This window comes from Apaloderma vittatum, unplaced genomic scaffold (assembly GCF_000703405.1).
Source record: "Apaloderma vittatum isolate BGI_N311 unplaced genomic scaffold, ASM70340v1 scaffold21691, whole genome shotgun sequence".
Classification (NCBI taxonomy): Eukaryota; Metazoa; Chordata; class Aves; order Trogoniformes; family Trogonidae; genus Apaloderma; species Apaloderma vittatum.
This window is the reverse complement of record NW_009701041.1, coordinates 26,408-37,925: the sequence shown is the minus strand read 5'-3', so window position 1 is coordinate 37,925 and position 11,518 is coordinate 26,408. Positions and strand designations below refer to the sequence as shown.

Sequence of the window (11,518 nt, the reverse complement as noted above, 5' to 3'; positions counted from 1 at the left end):
TGTACACTACTCTACACTCTTAGTGTATGGTGTGTTTTTAAGGACACCCTAGATAATATATGGATTTCTGTTATTTTACCCCAAAATAATAAAGTTCAAACTCTCTCTTGTTTTATTCCTTTTCATGTCAGAAAAGAACCATTAATTCTAAGTAGCTGCTTTTTATAGCTTAGTTGTCACTGTACTGTAGTGTGTATTGTGTTCAAGGTATTTGCCATCCATATGCAACTCTAGGGGCCTTATTTAAGCATGCTGTTTAGTTGATGGCTGTTGGAGCTATTTACCTGAAACTTGTGTAACTTCTGTAAGCAGGAGGCTGGTAAAAGTAAGCGCTGGTAAAACAGATGTTGTCTGTACATTTTGCAGATGACGTGCATCGGTATTTGCTCTGTGAAAGCAAAAAAAGTTTTCACTGACTGAAAGAACTTCCCTTCAGTGCAAGTTATGAGAGTTCTGTCTTAATTCAAAATTACGTTGTCAAGCAGTATTCTTAATATTATGAAGCAGTTGTATTTCAGTTGCTGCTGTTTTGTTTTTCCCACTGCAGGGGTTAATTTTAGCAATAAATGGCATTTTTCTTGTTTCAGTTTTGCTCTTGGAAAGTTTGATGCTTCTTTTTCTTGATGCATATCTATTTTTATTTCTAGGCCTTTCTTAAAACTTCCCATGTCTAAATGGACTCCTGAATGTAATATAGTTTATACTCTAAAAGCGGATATGAAGACTGAAGTTCCTTCTGATGCACCAAAGAGACAGGAGAGTCTGAAGGGGATCCTCTTGAACCCTGAGCCTATTGGAGCAGCTAAAAGCTTCACTGCAGAAGTTGAGATGATTGCCAGTAAAGTAGGGAATGAGTTCTCTCATTTATGTGGTGATTCTCAAAAGCAGAAGGACATGAACGGCAACCGTACAGACCAAGACAAAAGTATTGTGGTGCGAAAAAAGCGCAAGAGCCAGCAGGCTGGTCCTTCGTGTACTCAGAATTGTCCCGATAAAGAAAACCAGGGAATTTTAGGATTAAGACAGCATCTAGAAACACAGAGTGAAGACAATGATTCTTCTTTCAGTGACTGTATTTCTTCTCCCTCATCTAGCCTACATTTTGGAGACTCTGACACAGTAACATCTGATGAAGAAAAAGATGCTCCTGTTAGACACTCTCAGGCAGTGCTGAATACTGCAGGTAGAACTCATAGTGCGAGGTCACAAAAGTGGCCGCGGACTGAGGCAGACTCTGTACCTGGGTTATTAATGAAAAGGCCCTGTTTTCACAGCAGTTCTTTAAGAAGACTTCCATATAGGAAGAGATTTGTGAAAACGAGTTCGTCGCAGCGGACACAGAACCAAAAAGAACGAATTTTAATGCAGAGGAAAAAACGGGAAGTGTTAGCTCGAAGAAAGTATGCTTTGCTACCCAGCTCTAGCAGTTCCAGTGAGAATGATCTCAGTAGTGAATCTTCTTCCAGTTCATCTACTGAAGGGGAGGAAGACTTGTTTGTGTCACCTGGTGAAAATCACCAGAACAGTACAGCTGTTCCTTCAGGTAAAGCTAAATTCCTGAGCTAGTTTTTATTAATGAGCTTTTATCATGTACAATATGCTTTTCCTCTAAGTGCTTTGAAGCAGTTGATTTTGTGTTTTTCTAGAAGTTATACTATGAGTAGACATCCTGCAAGTAATGTGAACATTACAGCCTAAGTTCTTAACGGGAAAAGTACATTCAGAGCTTCCAGTAAAATTCCAGCAAATCTAAGATCTTTAACAGCTAAAGTTAATGATTTCTAAACAATGTACTGGAAGATTATTGATTCTGGTTAGTCATATGCTGTGAATTCACTTCATTTTTTTTTTTTGGCTTGTTGAATTGTACTAAAAATTTGAGCTGGTATAGCTTTGTTAACTGACTGTGGGAATAACAATTGTCTGGTTTCAGAATGTAGAAGTACCTGCTAATATCTAATTAACTGCGCTTGACAACTTAAAAAGAAAAATATATTAGCAAACAAAAGCGTCATTGTGGTTAGAGCCTGAAGTAGGATTCAGTTGAAGATAGCTTTAGTACTGTAATAATAAGTGCTGTCCAAGGCTTCAGGCCTTAGAATTTGCAAAGTGTTATATATGTACTGCGTGTTTTACCTCGATAAACAAAATGCGATAATCTTGCAGCTGGTTTATGCAGGTATTCAATACTGAGTGTTTGGAATGGGGTCTTTAGGGGGAGGTGGGTTTTGTTTCACTTGTTTTAGGTTCTGCCACATATGAATTTTCTTGGGCTTACTTTTGTTTTAAATTTGCCAAGGGAAAGGCAGTCCTAAGACTGGGACTGGTAACGTTCACAGTGTTGTAGTTGTGCATTCTGTTTATCATTTCAGCTTTTTAGAGGGCATGGGGAAGTAGATCCATAGAACACAGCACAGTGTGATCGTGGTTTTTTGCCTAGTGACAGATGTATTTCAGAAAGTGAAAGCATATCTCAGACTGTGCTGTTCATGCCTCTAAGAAGAAATGGCTGAAAAGACAAGGACAGGTTTAAAAAAATAGAAGAAAACATATATGTTGTTAATGTTAGGGCAGAGTTCATGCTTGAACAGAACCAGAGTGCTAAAGGCTAGAGTACTGCTTGTTGTCTATTGTAGCAGGAAATAATTTGTGTTGTTCTTTATTGTGCTGTTTAGATACAAGTAGTAAAATTTGTAATGTGAAAGTCTTACTTATGCAGTGCTAGGGCTCCTTAAATAATTCTGAAACAAAAGAAATACTTCAGAGCCTTAATTACCTTCCTGCATATTTTGAGGGGACAGAAATTTAATGTTTTCAAGTCTAAAAAAGTTGCATTTGATGCACATGTTCAAGCATATTGAATGATATGGTTTGTAAATAAGGTTTGGGGATATGCATACATTCCCACTGAAAAACAGCTTGGGAAACTCCTGTGTTAACACTTCTGTTTCCTAGATCATAGTTCCTTCTCATTTTCAGAGAGGATGGAGTTTCATGTAACTGTAAAATCATGTAGGGCCATTAACAGCTCTCCCCACAGAGCATCATGCAACTGTGAAACTAGTATATGGAAGAGAAAATGTACATTGTGGCTTCTTAGGTGACCGTCTGTTTTTATCCATAAATGTATTTAGAGAGAGAATTTTCAATTATTTTCTTTTATCTACTTGAACTGTTAAAACCTACTGCCCTTTTTTAACACAAATTCAATTAATAGCCCTTCTGTGCTTTTACTTCCCTTGAACAAGTATTTCCATAGTGAGGCTTTTCTTAGGTATTTCTAAAGAGCCTTTTTAGAGAGAGGTCTTGTAAAAATGTGAATATTCAAGCTGTTCAGTTAACTTCTGGTAATTCAGTGATTCAGTGTGGTGTTATTTTGATGGTAGGAACTTGTATTTGTTTCATCTGGTTATGTGGAAAAGTGAATTGTCCAGTGGATTAATTTTCATGCTACTTGAAAAACACACTTAATTCCTTCAAGAAATTATGTTATTCTCATGTCATGAATTAAAGGAAAGTTAGCTCTGGACCAGCTAATTGTAGATTAAAATACTGACATTAGCTGTAACTGAAACAAGGTGTGCTTTAAAGAATGTGTATTACAGTGGCTGTACTTCAGAATGAGCACTTGCAGTGAGCTGAAAGTTAATTCTGCCGTAGAGTATGTGAATACTATCAGGGTTTTTTTCCAGTGGTAATATGTATTGTTGGAAAGGTTTTGAGCATTTCATTTACATTGCAGATATAATGGGAAGTTGAGCAGACTTCCTGTACAAAATTGGCCTATTTTTAGTAAGATAGAAGTATGATTAACACTCTCTGTAGCCTTCTGCTGTTACATAAGGCATTTCTAGTTAGTGAGTTAATTGGGACAGAAACGGGGCCAGCTGGAAAAATAGCTATGCAACTTCTCTGTATAGTGAGCAACCAGGATGGCATTTCTATATGAGGAAAGAATTCTGTGGCTAGTAATGCTACACTAGCCTGTTAATGTTAGGGAAGAATTCTTTTGGTTGAGATCGGCATGTGAAAGTTACTTATGCATCTGCTGAAATTGCAGAATACAGTGCAGGACTAAACTTCAGCTAAGAATATGAGCCCTGCAGCATATATGTGAAAGTACTAGAGAATGCACTTGAGAAAGGAGATAGAAAGAAAATACAGTTTTAAAAGATATGATAGCAACTGGATTTTTAATAAGCAGGCGTCAAAGTTACATGATTCGTCTTGTAGCCAACTTTATAGTAATTGGCATTAAGGATATGTCACAAAGTATTTCTTTGATTTGAATGTTGGTGTTGTCATGGTTTAATCCCAGCTGACAACTCAGCACCGTGCAGCCACTCACTCCACTCCTCCTGCTGTGAGACGCAAGAGAGAACCAGAAGAGTAAAAATTGGAACAAGTTTTTAGCCTCACATACTCTGATTTGACTACAAAGCTGAACTCCGGGAGATGGGAAAATACTATACAAAAACACTGGGTAGAATTTTGCATTGTCATAAATTGTTCACCTGATAGCCCTTAAAATTCTTTCAGAGTCTGGCATCTTACTTTACATTTTTGAACAGGTAGTGTTTGACAGGTCTTTCCACTTCCCTTAGAATGTAATACTGATGAGAGACTACTCCAGTTTTTCTTCAGAGCTGCTTAGAATGATAAGATGGAGTTTATTCACTACTGTCCTCTTGATTCCTCTAACATATTTGGTGTCAGTCTCTCAAAAATGTTGAATATAGACAGCCGGTATTTAAAAAGCCAGAGTCTGTTGAAAATGGTATACATGTACTACTTCATGTTCAGATAATTTTTAACAGATAAACATCTGTTATGGAAATGATCTGCCTATTATTAAAATTGATTATTTTTCAGTTACTTAATCCTTCCTAAAACTGCAGCATCCTCACAGTAACTGATGCAGCTCATAACTCAGAGCTTTTATGTCAACAGCATTAGTGGACAGGGAAGTGAATACATCTCCTGCTGTGCCTCTTGCTAGAGAGGAGTTGGAGAGGTAGGGAGTGGCAAGGAAAGAAGCACCTGGTTTTGTGAGCAGTCAGCATTACCCATTGTTGCTCTGTCTACTGTGAACTGGAGCTTTAAACAGGTATGGTAGAAAAAGTGTGGAATTCACTTCAGCACTTCTCTGTAGCTGCTGCAGCTTTCTGTAGTGGAAGGATGCCACTTCTAGAACTGGCTTGCTGTAGTATTGCTGATAGGACTGCACTTGGTTAAGAGCAGTCGATAGAGTTTTTTATTAGCCCATATTAGCATGGCTCACAGTTGGACAAAATCCCCTAAATTCTGGTTGTTGACTCTTCCACTAGGGTGCAGACTTCTAAGCGATTTGTATGTATTTGAAAATTTCTCTTATCGTACACAGCCATTGGAAGTTACAGAGGTACGGAAAAACTGTAATCTTCTAACCTAGTGTCGCCCAACGCTAAAGGGACAGGCAGGTGCTTTTAGGGATCCTTGGCAGAGTGTCAGCAGCACTAAATTTTAATTACAATTAAAGCTTTATTTTCTTAGCAGGACATTATGATTAGCGTGGTACAGAATTTATGATTAGAATGACACAGGATTTCTACAAGCACAATCTATAAGTAGAGTAGGACAGAATTTATAATGCAACTTAACTTTTCCTTTCTAATCACCTGGACCCTCTGGAGATCAGGTAAAATCTTAAGATGTGGTTTGCTGTATCAATATAATAATCTCATCTAGACTTGAAATTGGTATAAAAGAATATGAGTCACTCAATCCTTGGAGGAAGCAGAGGACGGTGAGGACATCTCTGGCCACCAGATGGAATCACTGTCCAGCAGCAGTTTTGGTTCATGTTCCTCCTTAGGACTTATAACTGCTTGTTTTTGTAGACACCGCTTCGTGTGCCGCCCTGTGCGCTTGCAGGGTCATCAGCACCACCTGCTTGGCTGCGTGCCTGGACCTTCAAGGCCAGCAAGGGAGTAACTGTCCTGGTGCCCAGGAATCTTGAGGCTGATAGGGAGGGGAAGAAGAAATCTGTTTGATTTGTCTACTTGGTTCACAGGACCTTCAGAGCCTGAGAACGAGAGGAAGAAGGCCGAATACGTGACCCCACTCAGTCACGGAGAATGGCTCGTGAACGCTAACGGTATTACCAGGGCTTGGGAGCAGGGGGTACTCGTCACACCTGGTTCAAGAAGTCTGAGAGTTGAGAAAGGGAGCACTCACTAACACCAGTAGGATATTATTTTATCAATTTTGAGCTGAATTACCGATCAGGTTATTACCTAAATTACTATTCAGGTAATTGTCTAACTCAGCAGCACAAGGTGCTGTCGAGGCAGATAGTAGTAGCGAGTTCAGAAAGAGATTAGCTACAGTGACAGCTGTCCGTGAGCAAGGAATAGAAGAGCCAGAGCTGTTTGACACCTGTACCGCAGCTGGGGATGCTCGGTGGTGTGAGGCGTTTCAGTTAAAGACTGGAGCCTGCATTTTCTGCTCTGACCATGTAGTTTTGCCGGCTGCAGCTGGCAGAGAGACCAGGGTCCTCGGCAGGCCCTTGGTCTGACCCAGTGAAAGCTTGAAGCTCAAAATAAGTCCTCTCTTGTCACTGGAACTTGACTGGCTATTTTAAATATTTTCTGTTTTCACTTACAGCTTGGTCAGGATGTCTCGTTTGAAATTGTGTATTGTAAAACTCCTTCACTATCTTACATGCAATATTTAAACTAGTTAAATTCCATGTTAGTTGCAAAATAGATGTAAAATAGTCTCCAGGAAGGACAACAATCAGTCAAACATAAATTTGGATATTATACAGGTGTTATTTATGTCCTTAGTGGGATTGTGTTGATGACAATTGGTTAATCTCTGAGTTATGCCATGATTTTTCAGAGGTAAGTAATAGTATAATTATATATACTATACCCAGAGTATAATTCTCTATATTTTACATGTTATGTTTTGCAAATCTTAGTGTCTTGCTTATAGGTTCTCAATTCTTAAAGTATTTGATTCTAAAACTTCTCAGAACTGCATGTGGCCTATCAAAGGCACATAGCAGATGCAGTTTTGAAATAATCTTACAACTTTCTGAGGAAAAAATATCCTAATTTACTGATCTAAATACTGGACTACATGATATTATAGTATCTTTAAAGTTATATTCTGCTTAATAAAGTAGCATTTTCTAACCCTTAAATCTGACAGATTTATTGTCTTTGTGATGTAGGGACTGGAGGAGAGTGTGTTTTGGTTTTGAAGAGATAATTATCATTTTGAGCCTGTACAGATTTGGATTCAAGTGTAGTTTATCCCTTCCCCTAGGCTAGCTGATCACCAGGTTTCTGTCATAAAACAGGCTTTTAAAAGAGAGAAGAAAAGCTTCTGTAAAGAAGTCGGTGATTATTAGGCATGTTCAAAACCTAATTACTAACTGCTGTTGATGGGTCTGAATTGTTGGGATCTGCAAAGCTTGCAAACTAAAATTTGGCAGTTTGTGTGCACTCAAAAAGATTATTTGTAGGTGTGAGTAGGGGAAGAAACAAAATTCTGTGGAAACTAACAAAATTCTTGTTGTAATTTTCAGAAGTAGTTTTGGCTTTAACTGACTCATTTAAAATGTAGAACGAGTCTTTCAGTGGCAGCCCAAAGGCTAATTTAGTCACAAACAAGTAGTGTATAATGTGCTTGCTGCGTTTTGTTACTCAGGAGATGACAGAGAGGAGTAGTGTACACCTGCAGGAGGATAATTTTCTGTGTGTTTTATAACCATAGGTATTACACTGAAAGTAGTACAAAATACTTCTCGTAGATGCACAGAACTATTGTGCTGCCGACAGCCCAGTGACTCTTCTCCTTATAGGCAGATTACCTTCAAGGAGTATAGGATTAGTATGGGAACACACTCATTATACAGATTTAGCTCTTCTCTTACAGGGTCAATCGTTTAGATGGTACGTTCATGAGTAAGATATTCATACTTATACTTTAAGATCAAATTTGCTTGACGTTCGTTCCAGACAGAAGATGACTGGTCAGTCACTGGTATGTGCATAAACGCAAATAAATGAAGTATACCTTGTCATGGTGGAATATATAAAATGCCCCGTTTAGTGAACTGCAGTGTGAAAAGTAATACTGAGAAAGATGCGTGAGTATTTTGTCATCTGGTGTGTTTCTGGATTTGGATCTTCGTTTGTTTTGTGGTGTTTTTTTTCTTGGCTGTTGGTATGTTTTGTAAATCTTGCAGTATATTAGAACTGGAGTTCACTGAAATAACAAATTCTGTTGGTGTTATGCTCTAAGAAATTTACTTTGCAGCTGTGTGTATATACCAAGTATGTTCTCACGTGTCTAAAAATGAAGATGCCTTAAAGATGTGTTCAGCTGTTTACTGCTAATGTGTAGCCTTGGAATTACCAAATGCCTCCTAAGAGTTACATATGTAGGAAATATTTGAGACATGCAAGTGCCTCAAGGTTCTATTGAGCAAATATTTTTAGAAACAATACAGCAAACCTTCTGAGAATCCATTTGTTTTATTTTTGTTTTATTTCTGCTTGTCAGTCACCTCACTAAAGAAAGTTTCCTTCTGCTTTGTAGGATTGTGCACTCTTAAAAATTCAAGTCAACCATCTTGAACTATCCTGACTGACATTACCAGTGAAGTTCACCTTCACACACTAACTTAACCTGCTGAGTTACATTATGGGGGACTGCAAGGCTTCATGGCTTTACAAGGATTAAGCTTGGAGTAGCTCGAACCAGCAAACTTGAATTTTAAGTGCATTTGGCAGTGGACATTTTATTTTGTTTGTTTAGTTTTATTAGTACAGAGCATTCAGAAAGAGCTCTTAAATTTCAATAGTTCTTTAGTACGAGTACAGTTTTAATTCTTCATTGCCTTGTAAATATAATGCTCTAATGCTAGGATAAATTCCTTATATACGGAAGTTTCAGGGGGCTCACCTTACCAGTTGTGTCATTTATTTAAGACAGTTAGACCTAATGTTTTGATATACACCATGACATTCTCTATCTACTTGTATTGTAAGTCTAGTTAAAAATAGTCTGTTAGGATGACAGCTCCTAAGATAGATCATGTATATAAACCTTCTTGCTTCTTCCTCACCAGGAAATATTGATGAAGATGTTGTAGTGATTGAAGCATCCTCCACTCCCCAGGTCACTGCTAATGAAGAAATAAATGTTACCTCAACAGATAGTGAAGTGGAGATTGTCACAGTTGGTGAAAGCTACAGGTGAGACTTGCATTTCTTTGTATTAATACAGTTTTGCTTGACTACAAGGTTGTCACAAGACTCTGTATCATTTAAAACCCAGAAGGTAAAGTCACAGAAATTCTAACCGGGATGCACAGTATGCATTTTTGATTTGAAAAAAACAACAAACAAAAAAAAATTTCCACAAAACCCACCAAAAAACCAAACCAAAGCAAAGCGGAGAAACAAACAAAAAATCCCAAAGCTCATCAATGCAACTAATCTGGACTTGTTGAGGTGGTTGTAGTTAGTGTGACTGCTGGACAGAATTTTGGGAAAGCAAAGCTGAACAGTGAGATCCTGGAGAGAGCCAGTTTGAGCTGAGATGAGTAGGGGTTAGCTGAGCATTTCTCAGGGAAGCATCCTGCTCCTTTGAAGCTTCTGCTGTTTATGCTTTCCTCTTCTTCTGTGTCTCTCTGCAAGTTTTGTGTCATACTTGTCAGAATCTCTTAAAGTGGAGTTCCTTGAAGAAGAAAACTTGAAATTCTTGTGTGCATGGGACTGTTGGAGATGCCTGCCTGTTACGTATGTTTGCACATTTGTGAACATGAAGACAAAACTGTAGAATGTGAGGGATGGTTATTAATTTCTTGTAACGACGAAGGAACGATAAGCAGCAAATGAAAACAGTCCGTCTGTTTGCCGTCAGGTAGTGCTTTCACTAATGCAAGTTTAAATTTGATATAATAGACAAGTTGTTCTGCAAAAATCACTTGTATTGGAATAAACGTCACATTGAACAAAATGATGTTATGTTTAAGACAAATGCATGCATAATGTAGATGTCATGAACACTGGGAACTTTCTAAATTTTTTGTTAAATTCTGGCACACAAAGGATGTCATATTCACAAAAATATGTAGCCTGAATTTATAGCAAAGAGGAAATGGGGACAGATGAGAGAAATCAACAATAAAAAAAAATTCTTCAGCAATGTGTTTCTTTATACTTCCTTCTGTTACGAAGAAAACAAAAGCTGCACAGTCAACAGATGCTCTTGTCTTGAGGTGATTGGAAACATGTCTCTAGAAATAGTGGATTTATGCACATGAATGTATTTGTTGGGAAGAGTCATGTATACTTGAAAAGACTTGAGCTAGGTCAAGTTAATGTCTCTGTTAGTCTCTTACAACTTGCATGTAGAGCTTTAAAGGGTAAAAAATTAGGCTAGATGAAAGTGATTGTGCTTGTAGAACGTTAATTCAGACCTGATTAAAGACAGATAAGATGCTTTTAAAAATCAAACAGCTTTCTTTTGCAACAATAAGAAACATTTTGTGTAGTTGCTATAAAAGACTCAAAAAAATTACTTTCTTCCCTTACCTTCTGCCAATGCTACAGCCAAAACTGTGGCAGCAACACCCCCACCCCTCATTTTTGTTGATGTCAATGGTGTCCTTACTGGTGACTTAAGTGAGAAGGAGATTAAATCAAGGGCGCTTTATCGTGAATTTAAAATTTTAGCCTGCTTGGTTTGTTAGACCTTCTAATGTGCAAATTTCTCAGAGGCATTTGATCATTTCTTTTAAGACTATAACAGAATAGTCAAATCAAGGTTTACTCTTTAACTGTTTACTGTTGAGAAAAGACATCACTGAAAATATTGAGCTGAACACTTTTTGAGAGATAAATCATTGAGTTTTATTTTGTGTTGGAAAGAGTTATGATTCTGTGTCAAAGAAGAAAATGCAGTAAGAAAACAATTCTAGGAAGTTTACTATAAAGAGGAAGAGATTTAAATTTGTATCTTGAGCCTGAAATGTCAGGAACTTCTAAACTAGTCTTTTATACTTTGAACATAGAGAATTTCCTATGCAGGTTTTCCTGTGTTTCAAGCATATTAGTTTTGCCAACTGTAGTGGAACAAAGGCAGCTCTGGGACATCTAAATGATAGTTAAGTATAAAAGAAAAAATATAAATGCTCTAAGTGAAATCAACTTTGTGAAGGTTATTTAGCAAACTGAGAATACTGTTCAAAGCAAAATAAGTAGTGATTTTTGTTTTTTAAAACTTGTGTATAGATGAGAGGGGTTAGTGTATTTTCTAAAAGGGCAAAAGCGTGGTTTTGGATGGAAGTAAAAAAAAACTAGAAATGCAAAAATTAAGATACCTCTTTTGACAGTTCATAGTACTGCTTTTTCTGTGAAATCTGAGGCTGAGCTTTTTAATGCCTGTTACATACACTGAATACTCTAGAACTAACACTCATGTGTTTTTTAAAACTCAGTTATTGAGTAGCAGTCTC

The 11,518-nt window shown here is 37.5% G+C and overlaps 1 protein-coding gene across 4 annotated transcripts in view; it reads left to right on the top strand.

The window, feature by feature from the left end:
* Window positions 1–653: 653 nt before the first annotated feature.
* RNF111 (ring finger protein 111) overlaps window positions 654–11,518 on the top strand; it is a 36,823-nt gene continuing 25,958 nt past the window's right edge. For 3 of the 4 annotated variants that reach the window (XM_009879008.1, XM_009879010.1, XM_009879007.1), the window contains exons 1-2: window positions 667–1,543; window positions 9,125–9,251. In XM_009879008.1, the coding sequence (XP_009877310.1) occupies window positions 667–1,543; window positions 9,125–9,251 (1,004 nt within the window). Of the gene's footprint in view, window positions 1,544–9,124; window positions 9,252–11,518 lie in introns of all 4 variants that reach the window. The other variant, XM_009879009.1, reaches the window with a different exon arrangement.